The sequence below is a fragment of the Olea europaea genome, unplaced genomic scaffold (genome assembly GCF_002742605.1).
Source record: "Olea europaea var. sylvestris unplaced genomic scaffold, O_europaea_v1 scaffold204, whole genome shotgun sequence".
Classification (NCBI taxonomy): Eukaryota; Viridiplantae; Streptophyta; class Magnoliopsida; order Lamiales; family Oleaceae; genus Olea; species Olea europaea.
In genome coordinates, this window is record NW_019238304.1 from 325254 (window position 1) to 341742 (window position 16489).

A 16489-nucleotide genomic window follows, 5' to 3' on the forward strand; every position below is an offset into this window, starting at 1 on the left:
ATAATAATAATAATAATAACAACAACAACAACAACACACACACACACCACACTTTTAATACAAGCCATGAAAGACGTAAAATAAGTCGCTTTGAATATAATAACATATGACAATTTTATAGGTATAATATAAAGCGAATAGTGTATTTCACGTGTTTTTGAAACGAATCCTCTAATAGCGTGATTTTACTCCTTTAATTGGTGTAAAATGATAAGTTAAATAATTTCTTTATAGAGATGAGAAATATATAGTGAAATTCATTTGTGGTCGTTGAACTCTAAGCGAAATTCCAATTGGGTAAACTACTATTTATCTTAATTTAATAAGAAAACTTTAATTTAATTTCAAATTTCACAACTTCATCACCTATGACCAAATTGGTTAATTGACATGAAACTCTAAAAGATCTTCCAGGTAATTTAGCTGTAGCATGCGACACAATTACTGTTTCCACGTTAATACAGTGTTAAAATAAAAAAAAAGACACATTTTATAATACCAATTTATCATATCTCACACTTATTGTTAATTGTTAAGTTTCTAGAGTTACATAAGAATTTCTCCACCATTTTTTTTATTTTTTAATAAAAAAACTGCAAGTGAAAATCATTATATGGTGTTTTCACATGATGGAGCATGGTGGGCTGGGTTCTTCTCACAAATGGGGCCGGTGAAGGGTGTGTGTATATGGGCCTGAACTTCCTCTTTGGGCTTTTTCTCTTGAGCTTTTTAGGCCCATCTTGTTTCTTTGGGCTGGAGTAGACCCAATACTGACAACTTCAACATATATTCCAGCTTTTCTTGTTTTCACTAGTATATCATATGGGTCTGCTTCACCTGGTAATGTCAACGTTCCCTTTGCACCACCCACTTCGACTTTATGTCTTTATCAATGCCTAAAATGGAAGATTCCAAATTTAAAATAATATTAATAAAAATAAAATAAACAAGGGTCGACGTAATATATACACATAGTATTTTGCTAATACTTCATCGTAATTTAAGCTTTCGAAGTATAGTTGAATAATATTATATAAATGGATAGTCATGTTTGGCTAACCTTAAAAAAGAAAAACCAAAATTGGCCAAACATGAATGAGAAAAAAAAAGTTGTAATTAAATGTAAAACTTTGAAATTAGCCAAACATGTTCATACTATTATGTTCAAATGTGCATATACTTCGTATTTGTTGGATCCGGAAGGATTGTAGTGAATGAGATTAATAACGTGATATGAAGTAATTAAGATCGCAACGAGAAACAAAATTTAAAAGTAAAGAAATTAACAAAAAGAATTAATCGCAGGAGCATGACGTTTTATTAATCGACAATATGGAGAGAATTAAATGAACTCAGCAATTCTTGTTTGAATAAAACGGAAAGAGAAGACCACTATATATAGGTATATGGCATAGCATCAAGATAGAAATAATGTGGAACAAGAAAATAATATATTTCTATAAAAATCACGTGAAATATAATTAAACAAATTTCTCACATGAAAATAAGGAAACAATTTATTTTCAAAAAAAAAAAAAAAAAAAACCACAATAATTTTGGTCACAAACCCAACAATATCCACATTGGCCCAAATTTTGGTGCAACGAACGAAATTTTAAGATTTCAAATCTATCTGCATCAAAATAACCAATCTCTTTAACATAGTAACCAAAACTCTCCAAATCAAACAATCGTTCTTTGCAACGTGTCCACAAGCGACACCTGAACACAAATACTGGGTTCCCAAAATTTCACCAAGGAATTACTGTTGACCAAATAAAGGTCGAAGCACATCCTGTAGTAGAAACCATACCACATGCTAGATCAAAAGGCCCATTGCTAGAACTGTCACCTTCAATGTCCCCAAAATCATCCCAGACATTATTGACACCACGATACCTACATTCTATAAGTCCAGTCCTAGCAAATGAACACAATGTATCAGCTGAAATTGGAGGTAGGGCGAAATCACCAATGCTTTCCTAAGCAATGTTCTAAATCGACTCAGAGCCCGTCATAAGAGGTACTTGTACCAAACTGAATATCCACCACAATACTGAACTTGTCCTGATGTCTCTTAACCGGTTCTACACTTACTTGCAAGATATATAACTAAGACTTCTTCAGTCCTTCCAATACAATTTGAATACCCATTCGAACTTTCAAAACTCCACCTCCATCAGAGAATTTATACCTTTTTGCATCCATAGTATGAGATTCATTTTCAGGTTTGGAACATGTCGAACTTGATCAATTTCTCTGATTGTCCCATTTTGCAGCCTAAATCCGACTCGATCTATCCCAACAATACGGTAAGACTGGTTGTTTTTCATTACAACTCCACCTCGCTTAATAGCCTCATATGTCTTAAAGAAATTCTGATTGGAACACATATGATGCGAACATGCTGAATCGAAAACCCACTCATCACCAGGCCTAGATTCCATGTCAGATACCACAATCAACATTACATTTTCGCTGTCTGAAAAATCCTCAACTACATTTGTTTCGTTTGAAATCAAAGGTTGCGCTCCACGATTTACACTAAATTACCTTTAGCCTGCAACTTATCACAATACTTTCGAATATGTCCCTTACGTCTGTAGTAGAAGCATAAAAAATTGCTGTTATTCTTCGATCTGCCCCTCTGTCGACCACCATGAGATACAAGACCTTTCTCATCCCTCGATATAGCTCCAACTAAATGTAGCTCCGACTATACAAAATAGTGTCTCCAAACAACGAATAAGAGCTAGGTAGCGATCATAACAGGACCAAGATAAGATCCTCTTCATCGTACTTAATCTTCAACGTTTTCAAATCTACGACAATTTCTTTGAACACGACAATATGGTCTTCCAACGACATTCCTTCCGTCATGCGATGAGAATATAGTTTCTGCTTTAGAGCTAGTTTACTAGTAAGACTCTTGTCACATATAACTGCTCCAGTTTCAACCAAAAAACAGCTGCTGTTTTCTTCTTCAAGACATCTTGTAGAATATTGTTGGATAGATAAAGATGAATCAACGACAAAGCCTTTCGATCCCTTCATTGTTTCTCCTCCATTGTCCAATTAGCTGGCATCTTTTCAAAAACCATTAGCGCATTGTCCAAATCCAACTGCGCCAGAATAGTCTTCATCTTTACTTGTCACAAAGAAAACCTTGTATGGCGATCAGAGTTTACTTCATGGGAGTCATCTCTGTAAAACCTTAATCAATCCTCAGAAGAAGAACTAAACTCTGATACCACTTGTTGGACCCAAAAAGATTGTAGTGAATGAGATTAATGATGCGATATGAAGTAATGAAGATTGCAATGAGAAACAAGATTTAAAAGTAAAGAAATTAACAAACAGAGTTAATCGTAGAAGCACGACATTTTATTAATCGATAATATGGAGAAAAATACATGAACTCAACAATTCTTGCTTGAATAAAACTGAAAGAGAATATCACTATTTATAAGTACATGACATAGCATAAAGATGAAAATAATATGGAAGAAGGAAATAATATATTTTTATAAAAATCACGGGAAATAAAGAAACCAATTTTCAAACATGAAAATAAGAAAATAATTTATTTCCAAAAAAAAAATCCACTCTAATTTGGGTCACCAACCCAACAGTGTTATCCATTGTAATAAATTGCAAAGAAAAATGTTTAATTTTTGCTCTTGCGTACTATTTAACTATTCTTCTCGTACTTTAGATATGCATTCTGGAATTAGGCTGTAAGTGATAAAATAAATAAATATTTAGATAAAAAGTCTAATGGGATTCCATAATAACTATAGTGATCAAAAGTGTTCAATTTTATGATGAAAGTTTTAAGCGAATTCTACATTGACGGAATAGGATTAAGGAAAAGATTTTCATGTCAAAAATGCGCCAGCCATCATATTTAGCCAATATTTGGTGGGAATTAAAATTGAATTTTTAGTAAATTTTGATAAAAGCTAATTATGATTTAAAAGTTGTGGATTCTATGAAATATGTAATTAAAATTAACTGATCACTTTGAATAAGATTAAAATCTAGATTTTAGTTCCTATCAAACATGAGCTTAATATAATTTAATTTTTTGTACGCTGATTGTTGGGTTTTTGATACCCAATAATCCCGAGCGATGATGTTAAACAGTGTCGGATTAGATTTCATAGGCTTTGACCGATGATTGAAATATTTATTAACACACTCGATTAATTGGCTCAACCCGAAAAATAACTTGAAGGTCGTTTAAAACAACTTAATATAGTTAATGTTGCTCACGGCCCATTTACTTCTTGGATGGGTCAATTTGAGTTCCGCCCCCTTTAACCATTAGTTGGTCTATGAGCCCATTATATTATTACACTCTAAAACTATATATTACCCTCATTTGTGAATGAGCCATGTGTGTGTGCAATTGAGGCGGCCTACATTTTTCTCTAGTTTTCTCTCTTGAGCCAAAAACTGAATCTGTCTTCCTCTATTCTTTGTGATTCATTGCAGCCATCATATTGTGTTCTTTGTGAACACATTAAGTTGAGCAACCGAAGTAAGAATCGTTGTTTGGGTTGGAGCCTTTGTTGGGTGTGTTTAATAAGATAGAGGTTGGTTAAACTGAGCTCGAAAAATCCACCATTGGAGGTCGATTGTTCAACATTTGGTATCAGAGCGAGGTTGGGGTGGAATTTTAGGCCAAAATCCAACCAGAAAATCGGCAGAAATCAGAAAATAAAAATTGTCCAGAATTTTTTTAAAAACCGGATCTGCAACTTCAGTTTCCGGAGAATCCAGACATCTTTTGGTGAAACGGAGGCCAGATTCGTGATCTGCAAATGGAGACGGTGCTGGGTGGCCAGCGCGTCTGGGCGACGACGATGGCGCGTGTGGGCGCGTGGGGCCGATTCTGGGGAAGGTGTCTTAAGACAGTTTGTTCCTCATATTATTTCTAACATTCTTCGTGTTGGAAGTTTTCTATTTCAGGTTACACAAAAAAAGTTGGACGATTTTGTCCCTGGAAATTGAACTGCATTTCTTGGCGGGCTACACGATTATATTTACTGAATCTTTAGGACGAGTAGTGGTCGTCCTAAAGTAGCAGATTCGCATCTCTCTCGATTATACGGACTCAGACACGTTCGCTCTGGTAAATTGGCTTGACCCGTTAATTTCAGCATTAGCGCGTCACCATGTGGGGTGACAATATGTTGGGGGTTGTTATTGCTTGGCAGCTATTGTTTGTGCTAAAAATTAGGATTACTTGCTCTTAATTGTTGCGATTGAGTACTTATTTTTGGATAAATTAGCGTATTGTGCTTTATGATAAAATTGTCGTGAAATTTCATTTGATTGGATATACCTATTTTGTTGTATCGTAAGTTTCGCTGTGTTGTTACTTTCGTTAGAATACCTAGACCTTACCCGTTCGAACGTTCCCTTGATCTAAGACCGCGAGTCTTACGAAACTCTGGGAATCTAGAACGGTGTATATTGTGGCCGTAAGATTACTTTGTGTGATCTATTTGCCTAATTGATTGTTTCGTTTTTCAAAAATGTCTTTATATTTCGAAGTTGGTATTTTCAATGGAAAAGGTGATTTTTCAATCTAGCAACAAAAAATGAAGGATATTTTAGTCCAACAAAAGGTTTCAAAAGCCATTGAAGGCAATTTTCCAGCTAATTTTTCAAAAGAACAAAAAGAAGAAGCCGATGAGCTTGCTTATACCTCAATCATTTTACATTGTCTGACGCTGTTTTGAGAAAAGTAGGAAAACTGAAAACCACAAAAGATCTTTGACAAAAGTTGGAAGATCTATATTTGCTTAAATCCACTCCCAATAAACTTTATCTTCTTGAGCGTTTCTTCAGTTTTAAAATGGATCCTTCAAAGGATCTTGATGACAATTTAGATGTTTTCAATAAACTTGTCCAAGATATTGTTAACTGTGAAGAAACCGTATCTGAAACCTACAAGGCTATAATCTTGCTCAATTCTATGCCTGAGTCATATAAGGAAGTTAAAAATGTCATTAAGTATGGTAGGGATACATTGACTCCCGAGATTGTCGTAGACTCACTTAGGAGTAAGGAGATTGAAATGAAAGTTGAAAATGAAGATAAGAGGAGTGGTGAGTTACACATGATAAGGAGTGGGATGAAGTTTAAGAAAATGAATTTGGGTAGAGTTCAAAATAGTGGTGATTTGAGTAGTTACTCGAGTGATGAAGGTGGTAAGATGAAGGGCAAGGGACGGGACAAGTCTGGTGGTAGACGATGTTATAGTTGTGGTAAGTCTGAGCACTTTATTAGAGATTGTCCCAAGAAGAAGGATAAGCAAAGGTTATGTGAGAGATGAGACGAATGTGGTTGAGGGGTCGAGTTATGACCCCAGTGAGGTTTATTAAGAGAGTAAACCTAGTCACTGCATATGCATCTGTGTGTGATTCTTTCAGCATGTGTGTGATTGCCTAATTTGTTGCATGACTATATGTTGCATTTCAATTTGTTTGATATGTGTGTCTGCATGAATTTTGAGGTAATGTGATTACTTGGTGTGATCGTTTGCATGCATAGTGGGTTAGGATGCATTAGCAGTGTGTTAGATATCTTTTGGTAAGGTGAAGTATAGATGTCTAGGGGTACATGGTGATTTGTACCGGGAGATGTGGAGTGTGACATTTGGATCACGAGTGGAGATGTGATCAAATGTGTAGAATCCTTTATCTGTGAGGTGGAGTGCGAGAGAAGCACTTCTATCACTTCTGTAAGGTGGAATCCCATTATCCAAGTAGGTTAGGAGAAGTAATGTGGTGATAGAGGATTATCCCTGAATTTAGGATCTATTGTGACTTGCCATTTTGACATGAGTTGTGTGATCTATTTAGTGAGCATGGTGGGCGATGAGAGGAGATATGTGTTCTCGAGGTGGGAGTAACACGAAATGGGATAGTGTGGTGAGATCTTTCATGAGGTCATTTATGCATTTGTTGCATATGTGTTTGACCGTGTGTTGATTAACTTGGTGTTAATCTTTGATTCTGTGTGAACGTGAATTTAAAAAGATCTGTGTGATGTATCCTATATAATATCTTTATCGCATGATTAGTTGTTCACTGTAATTACTTGTTTCTACCTGGGTGTTTTTGGGACCTTAGCCCAGGTGAGTACATGGAGCAGGTATGATATGTGTTTCGGTTCAAAACATGAGGTAAGGTCTGAGATACCAATTTTATTGGATTACCTTGATTGTGCAAGTTTAAACTTTGTGTTTTGGTTATTTGCAGATTATTGGGCATCAAGGTGGAGATTGTTGGGTTTTTGATACCCAATAATCCTGGGCGATGATGTTAAACAGTGTCAGATAGTCGTATTATATTTCATAGGCTTTGGCCGATGATTGAAATATTGATTAACACACTCGATTAATTTGCTCAACCCGAAAAACAACTTAAGGGTCGTTTGAAGCAACTTAATATAGTTAATGTCGCTCACGGCCCATTTACTTCTTGGATGGCTCAATTTGTGTTCCGCCCCCTTTAACCATTAGTTGATCCATGAGCCCATTATATTATTACACCCTAAAACTATATATTGCCCTCATTTGTGAATGAGCCGTGTGTGTGTGCAATTGAAAAGAGGCAGCCTACATTTTCTCTAGTTTTCTCTCTTGAGCCAAAAACTGAATCTGTCTTCCTCTATTCTTTGTGATTCATTGGAGCCACCATATTGTGCTCTTTGTGAACACATTGAGTTGAGCAACCGAAGTAAGAATCGTTGTTTGGGTTGGAGTCTTTGTTGGGTGTGTTTAATAAGATAGAGATTGGTTAAACAGAGCCCGGAAAATCCACCATTGGAGGTCGATTGGTCAACATTGATTTCGTTCAAAGTTATTATTTCTACGTTGTTTAGAAAAGGAAAATAGTTGTTTTGTGTACTGTGGTTGTATATAGTTAGGGATGACAAAATAATTCATATCTATATATCATTGAATATGCATTTAATAGTTTAGTTCTAACAAATTTAACTTACCAAATGAGCCGACATTAACTAAGTTTGGAAGAAAAGCAAGATTAAAGGTACCTCGCAATCCCGACACCGATTTGAGGAGCTTCTTCTTGCATTTTTCACATGATATATCGACCTTCAAAACAGTCTTTTGTATCATCGCAATAAACCGAATTTTCTTCTATTTTTTGATACAAATCTAAATAAGGATAAATGTGAGTTATATAAGGGTGATCTAAAGTAACAATCACCCATATGATCTTTGGGTTGTTCACCCCTTCCAATTGTCTTCTTTAATTTGGACAAATCATGACATTAATTTAATCAACCTAAGATTTTTTATTGTACCTTTGTTTCGACTTGAGTGACTTTTGTAATTGTTGCTGACTGCAATTCAAGATAAATCACCATTTGATTGAATCCAAATTATGCTGAGAGGTTAACTAATATTAGCTAGGTAGGTAACCAAAAAATAATAATAATTTTCATATTTAAGTTTGTTTGAAAGAAATACAAATAGAAGTTTAATGTTTTTTCTCTTCTTTAAACTGATGAATATGTGAGTTTTATTAACAAAATTGTATAATATAATTTTGTTGAGGTCCTTAATATGTCGTCTCCAATTGGTAAGGTTGCAGATCTATAATAATAAACATTTAGAAAATAAGGCGTGAAAGTATAACATTTTATTACATGTAACGCACTATCATTCCTTTTCAAAATTCTTTTACCTTAAATTTCATGTATGTAAATCATTTGTTATCTAGGAAGAGTTCTGTTTTCATGTTGAAATGCAAAATTTTGGGTAGGAATCAAATTTGTCTTTCGTAATTTATAAACTCATTGTCTCTACCGTTTTATTAAGAATTTTATCATTTGTAGTCAGCCACCTCAAGCAAACATTCTTTGGACCCAAATGGGGGTTTTTTTTTTTGGGTGGCTACTTACACGAATACCCTTAATTTCGAGGTCCTTTTGAAAATTATTATAAACATGGGCTAAAATATAAGTAGTATGATCCTTATCATTAAAACCATAATTAATATGTCAAAATTAGAAATTGGAAATTAGAGATGATAAACAGATACATAAGGTCCTAATCCCTCCAAATAAGAGTAATGCTATTCTCCAAATAAACCAAAATAGAAATTATAAGAGAATATCTTGCACAAATCAAGGGCTACTTTAGCTAGCTTTTCTTCAAATTTGCAAATAATCAACACATATTTACAAGTTCGTAATTTATGACTTTTGATCAATTAGTTCATATTTTGTTTGATTATTAAAAATAAAAATTTATACTTTATGATTATTCAATAAAAGGAAAGAAATTATATGCTAATTTCTAATGATAACTACTGATTAATGCTCTTGTTTTTATTTGTTGAAATCATGAACACGATTTTCACCTTGAATTTGATCTTGTTGAGATTTTTCTTGTTCAAGTATATATGAAATAAGTGATGCATATAAAGTGTTCGTGAAAATGTAAATAGAAGTATGAGAAGGTGAAAAGTGACATGATATGTCGCTTATTTTAGGAAGGTTGCATACTATCTAATTTGAATTCCTTTTGAATCAATTAATAGTTGTGAATATTTAAATATTAATATGAATTCAAACTTTGTGTTTTAAATAAAAAGGTGAGGTACACATTGGACTTTTGCATATGAATTAAAGTGATAGAATTTGAAAGTAATATTCTCTCCCTTTTTCTTAAGAATGTCGCAGATAATCTCATTGAGCCCATGTTTTGTGGCCATTCTTTTAAAAAAAGGTTTTGAATATTGTTTTAGATGAATATGTGGTTAAAAAGTAGAAATTTTTTTTTGAGTGTACGTGTAAAAATTTTAATATGTGAATGTGTAGTTGAAAATAATCTCGTTGAAAAATGTTTGAAAAGAATGAGAATCAAACATAGGTTGAATTCTTCTTTGATCAATTAAAGAGATTCATATATGTGTGTTTGGGAAAATTCAAATATGAATATGAATTTAAATTAAAAAGTAACATAATGTAATATTTTGCCCTTGTTCGGGCTCTAATTTAATGAGGTTTTGAGAAAAAATAGATTTTGGAATGGTGAACTTTTGCAGAATGTGTGTTTAAAAAAGGAGGAAAAGTTTTGGGTTTATGTGTAATATTATTTTATTGAAAAATGTGATTCAAAAGATGAAAGAGAAAAATACATTTAAGATATTTGTCTTTTGCTTGAATTAAGAATTAAGTTACTAGAATTTGAAAGTAACATACCATATCACTATTTTTTAAGAGATGTGAATCAATTAAAGAGATGGCTCCTAGGAATCACTAGATCCTATAAATGAATGTTGTGATGTATCATGAAAATTCTTTAAAAGACGAGAATTAAATAATTTTCTCTTGTGAAACGAAATATCACCCATTTCCCCTTCGAACTCGCCCGCCCCCCCCTAAAAGACTATTGTTATCTTGTTTTGAGGGGAGCATTAATCCTTTAAGTCCAAGACAACATTCGCTTTCAGGCTTTTCAATCAATCGATTCGACCTCGGAGAGCTACTTTTGCTGAAACTCGAGTAGTTTCTTGAAAACTCACTTCATATATGAAACTTTGAGTATTGAGAGATGCTCTTGTTATTCTCAATAAGACGGCTCGATAACAGACTGCTTTTTTCAAAGCATGCCCCATTCGTTCGCTCGTAATAAGTCAATTAATTCTTCGGGTGAATATATTTACTCTGTCAATTTTTTATAAAAAAAGTCTTACATTATTTCATTTTGCAAATATGGTTAAAATTATCTTCATCTGTTATGGAGACAAATGGGAACATATAACGCATATAAAAGTGAGAAAATGACTGAAAATTGCTGTGCTAGTGAAATCCATATACAAACTTGGGAGCATGATTTTTCTATGATGAAATTAAATCTAAACACTCAAAGAATAACAATATAATATAAGGCGAGGAAAAACTTACATTTCATGAAGATTTCAAACAATATTTATCTCACATTTATTTGGAGCTCAAGAAAAAAGAAAAACATTTCACAAGCTTTTCATTGTGCGTAGATATGATGACGATATTAAAAAGTCACAGAAATAAATTTTTTGACGACAAACAAAGTTTGCAGGCTGCTACTTTTTAAAAAAAAAAAAAATGATATGATGCAGTTACATTTTTGTGAAACTAATAATTTGATAACAAACAACGATTCAAAAACTACGCACTGTTGAATAATTTACTGCTTATGTATAAAATAACTCATTAGGAGTTGAAGAAATGAGGAAGGAAGGAAGTGATATCATTTTAGTTATTACTATGAATAGAATTATAGAAGAATTTTTTTTTCCTGAAATTAGATATTGGTTAAGAGAAAGCTTTCGGCATACACAATACACGAGAACTTTTTCAATTCAAGGTAAGTAAATCAAACAAGAAGGAATATATGCTAAAATGCAAAGATGATAATTGAAATTTGACTTTTAGGGGCTTCAAGGCTTGAAGAAACAAAATGTTCAATGTAAGCTTGTATAAAAATGTTTGTACATGCTCAAATAACATCATATTGGGAGAACACCGTCAAACAACAAGCTCAATAGTAAGAAAAATTTTCAAGTACAATTATATCTCAAGAAAATCACATATACTCCCACAGACATTTTAAGTGACATGATAAATACATATAGAGTGTCGATAAATTATGAGAAAGCTTCGAGATCTAAGGAAAATAGATTAGAATTGGTAAGAAGAATTTGTACAGAGTCTTATGAAAAATTTCCAGAATACTTGTAGATAATAAAACAAACAAATCCCGAATCAATTACAAGAATTGAGATATACGAGAACAACAAATTCAAATACATCTTCATGGCATTGGCACATCTGTTCAAGGATGTGTGTATTGAAGACAAGTTATATAAAAGATAGTTCTTAAAAGGAAATTATGGTCGCACACTATTTGTCGCATGTATACAAGACAAAAACAACATCTTTATACTAGTATTTGGAGTTGATGATTTATGGGAGTGGTTCTTAATTATGTTAAAATAAGCTTAAGGTAAGCGAGAAAGATTGTGCATAATCTCAAATGGACAGGCAAGGATAAAAAATGCAAATCACAATGTTTATAAAAGTGCAATGTATGGTCTATGCTCCTACTACTTGTTGAAAAACTTAACGTCATCTTTTGGTAGGAAAAAGGAAAGAACATTGTAGAACATTTCAAGAGAGCTATTAGGGCATACGCAAAGAACATTTATCAGCCAAATTTTCCCAATTCAATGTTGTGGGAAACCTTACAAGCAGCAAGCAAAGATCCCCATACAACCCGTTAGGAGGCATTGGCATCGACTCTATTACAAGTAAATAAGGAAATCATATGTATCTTCTAGTAGTACAAGACAATGTATTATTTTCTAATATAACAAAACACCATTGGACTTATCAAAAAGCGCCTTAAAAAAAAAAAAAAAAAAAAAAAAAAAAAAAAAAAAAAAAAACTTAAAAAAAAGGTGCATTAATGCCACTTAGTTTGGTCTTAAAATAACCAATAATCCAATCATTCTTTCTTCGTCACAGAAATTGTGACATTGACAAATTTCAGCTCCTCTTTGGACATGCAATCACTTAGAATTTCTCCATACTTATGAAATAGTTTATCCATTATAGATTCACCAAATTGAGAAATCAACAAGGGCTCTGCCACTGATCTCATGCATTTGGCTACATTATATCCATCGTCTTTGAATGAATTTGATGAATCGAATTTATCGCCGCACTCAGCCCAATTGATTTCTGAAACCTTGAGGCAATTGATTATGAACGAAGCTTCCTTTTCTACTTCTCCCTTCACTTCTAATGGTGATGGTGTGTACTCGGGAATGTTGAATGAATGCAGCTTTTCTTCTTCTACGAGTCCCTGCATAAGTAAAATATTTGGCCACGTTTAAGAAAATTATTTCTAAGCAAGTTTTAAAAAAGAAAAAAAAAATTCAAAACAATTATCTTTTCAATTTTTATTTATTTTTTAACTATAAGGAAAATATCATTCAAACAAGTCGTCAAAAAAAATTATTTAAAAACAATTTTAAGTCACCATTAAACCCAAAAATATAATTTTTTATATGTGGTTAAAATTAATAGTTATTTTGACTAATTATTTAACAACTTTATAGAGCTATCCAAAAAAGTGATTATTTAATTAGATTCGATTCATTCTTATTTAATAGTGTAAAAATGGGGGAACCGACCAATCAGCCAAGATATGAAACCCATAAAAATAATTTGGCTTTTGAAGATAAAATAATTCATTTTAAGGACCGATCCAACCTTTTACTATGGACGTCCATCCTTAAGAACAGGCTTTTCAGAAGGCAGTCCACAACCTTTTCAAAAGACTGTTGCTTTATATATAAAATGCTTTTGCCTTTTATAGAAGAGGCAGAAGCCTTCTTTTTTTTTTTTTTTTTTTTTTTAACGAGGTGTCCCAACTTGCGCCAGACTATATATTCTCGTCCCTAAACCTCCGGCCCCTCAGCTGCTCAGGGAGGTAAATCGCAGGATGTGCCCTTGTTGGTTCCCAGGTTCCCACATGGCTTTTACTCCTTCCCCAAAGGAAGCCTCCTCCATGGTGATTAATCCACCAATAATTCCTCATTTATTGGATCAAAGGTTCCCACCAGGAATCGAACTCCCCACGGTTGGTTCCAGAGCCCCCCAATGTGATTGTTCCGCCAACTTGAATGTGCCCTGGGGGGCGGCAGATTTTTATATGAAAGGTTGCTTGATTGATAACCTTTAATGGTTGATGGACGGGGCAGCTCCATTTTCTTTTTAAAATACATTTTTTTCTCATTTTTTTCAGTGACACATTTTTCAATAAAATAATATTATACGTAAATCCAAAATATTGTTTTATTTTTTAACCACACATTCTCTATCAATTTAGCCCCCGTTTGGTCCTCATCCTCATTCTCATTCTTTTCCTCTCTCTCATTTCAACCATACAATCTTCCAACAAATAATATTACACGTAAATTAAAATTTTTTTTTTAACTACACATTTTTCGAACACACTGCTTCAACCATTAAAATTTTTAAAAAATGGGGACCAAACGGGGATTCCAAAATGCATTATTAGAATATAATGGGTGCTCAAATAGGCCAAGATTTTAATTTTTAAATATTTATTTGTCATTTACGTTTAAAACATTATTTATTTTTTGCGCCCAAACATGTAAATCGAACCGGTCCAAGTTTTTCACTTATTGACCAGTGGATCAGCCTACTTGGTTTATGGACCGGTCTTGAGCGAGCCATGTTTAGTCCGTCCAGTTTGATACCAGTAATCGGGAGAGAATAAAATTATTTATTTATCCATCATACTCTTTAAATAAACGAGTGTAAAAATATGACAAAGTATTTTCTCTCATTTCAAAGCACGCAAATAAAATATATTGACACAAACCATCATCAAGAACATACTTATTAATTGAAGGTTAAAGATAAGAACTCAGAAAAAAAATTAAGGACATATGTGTTACTATAAGCACATATCAAGGATCTCTAGTGCAATTAAAATAAAGATTTATGATACTTTGTATATTAGATACCTCGGAGACCATTTGTTTAAGTGCCATTGCTAAGAGGTCCCAAATGTAGCAACATTCTTTACTAGTAGGATCGTCATTTTTCCTCCCCAAAATTGTTAAAACCATGCGACCACCACTCACTAATTCCTCGGAACGACACTTTAGGAATGTTGAAAAATCTTTTTGAAATTGCTCGTAGTACGCTTGGATCACGCTCGGAGGACTTGTACTTGCCATGTAAATGTTTTCTTTGTTCATTTCCACCACGTTAGAAACCTATTAAACAAGATACAAAATAGAGAAGTAATTTTTGAAAATCCGAATGTGTTGAAGATATATTATAAACAAATAACTTTACTCCCTTGTGAATAGTTTAATATTTTAGATAATATATCTTACTGTACTATAAGAGCAAGTAGATATCCTAAATATGTTCAAAATCCATGTCTCCATCACTTATTTATCAAACTTGTACACATGTCATGCTTAACTAAATCTAGAAAGTATGACACAAACGTACATAATTTAAATAAACAATTTTATTATGTAACAATTTAAGATTTCAAATGATATTGAACAACAAGGCATGTGAGCACACATAGTTATTGAATTCAATTATTGTTTCAAATTAAAATTAATATTTTGATGAAAAAATAATTTGACATGCAATTGAGGCAACATGTTAAATATATGATTGAAGTAAATAGCAATATCATTCTCAATAAAGGTTCGCGATTTTTAGTTACTTGAGAAAGCCACATGAGGCTATATGAAGAGTGAACAAAATGCAGACTTCTAGTAGGAAAAAGCCTGCCATAGAATGAACCAGGCACACCATTGAAAAAGCATGGTCCAAATTCAGATCCCATTTCCTCTTTTATTTCTTCTTGAACCCGTGGTAAGGACTGAAAAATAGAGTTAAAATCATTTCCCGGAAGATCGTTCAAGTATATTTGGAATTCTGGTGATGATTGATGATTCAATCGTTTTCTTATTTTGTCGACTGTTCTCATAACCTCAGTCATCACGAACAACGCGTTTGGCCCAGAAGAACAACCAAGATCTGCTATGCATACAGTTTTGGGATATATGTTGCTATATACACCAGTAACTGCTTCTTCTGTTATTGCTTTTGTCATCGATATTACTTTTCGCTGCCACAATTAATCACAAGTTAATTAAATGTTTTCAACAGCTTCTGCTTATAATAAACAAATAATGTTTCCAAAAAGAAAGAAAAATACATGCAAGAGTGAAGAACCTTTATTTTTTACCTGAAGTAATGAGTTGCTTGCGTAACTGTTATCTCCAAATCCTCCATTCATGCAGAGTACTTCACTTACTTTCATATTCTCTCTTTCTCTAAATATAACTAAACTCACTTCTTTGTTGTGTATGGTTTGTTCATTATTGACGATCCCCTTCACTTTCCAGCTAGCAATTTGTCATTATTTTAATATATTTTTCTTTCACTTCAAGTTAAACCCAAGTTAGTTATGAGTTATAACAATGTAAAACTCAATTATATATAATATAACAGGGGGGATAACGTTGGATATGCATTTATACACATGTCCCACGTGTAAAATTAGAAAATGGTTTTTAAAAAGTCTTAAGAATTTAGTAAATTAGGAAAATGTCCACTTCACAAGTTAATGAGAAGAAGGTGACTATATTGGCATGACACACTTTTATAAGTTCAACAGATTGTAATTTCTTTAAACATCTCTAACTTTTCCTTATTGTCATATTTATGTCTTCCCCCTTGTTTTTGATTTCATATATTCAACATTCCATTAATTAGCAAATTTTGTCTTTGATAACGGTTTCTATCCAAAATTATGTTAAGATGGCGTAGAAAAACTTGTGTCCCTCCTATTTTTAAATAAAAAAATAGCGAATACAAAATTACAGTTAAATAT

At 33.0% G+C, this 16489-nt stretch overlaps 1 protein-coding gene across 1 annotated transcript; it reads right to left on the reverse strand.

The window, feature by feature from the left end:
* Positions 1 to 12208: 12208 nt before the first annotated feature.
* Positions 12209 to 16032, reverse strand: LOC111379838 (salicylate carboxymethyltransferase-like). The gene is made up of 4 exons (XM_023003273.1): positions 15842 to 16032; positions 15314 to 15721; positions 14589 to 14843; positions 12209 to 12895 (listed from the first exon to the last, which is right to left on the reverse strand). Exons 1-4 carry the CDS (start codon positions 15914 to 15916, stop codon positions 12536 to 12538), a joined length of 1098 nt encoding a protein of 365 aa, XP_022859041.1. The 5' UTR covers positions 15917 to 16032; the 3' UTR covers positions 12209 to 12535.
* Between the last annotated feature and the right edge of the window lie 457 nt (positions 16033 to 16489).

Excerpts from the sequence above, each read along its gene's own strand:
- LOC111379838 (XM_023003273.1), bottom strand. The coding sequence starts at position 15,916 with ATGAAAGTAAGTGAAGTACTCTGCATGAATGGAGGATTTGGAGATAAC. Across the intron at positions 14,844-15,313 it reads GCCTCATGTGGCTTTCTCAA|GTTTCTAACGTGGTGGAAAT; the intron begins GTAACTAAAAAT and ends CTTGTTTAATAG. Across the intron at positions 12,896-14,588 it reads TTAAACAAATGGTCTCCGAG|GGACTCGTAGAAGAAGAAAA; the intron begins GTATCTAATATA and ends TTACTTATGCAG.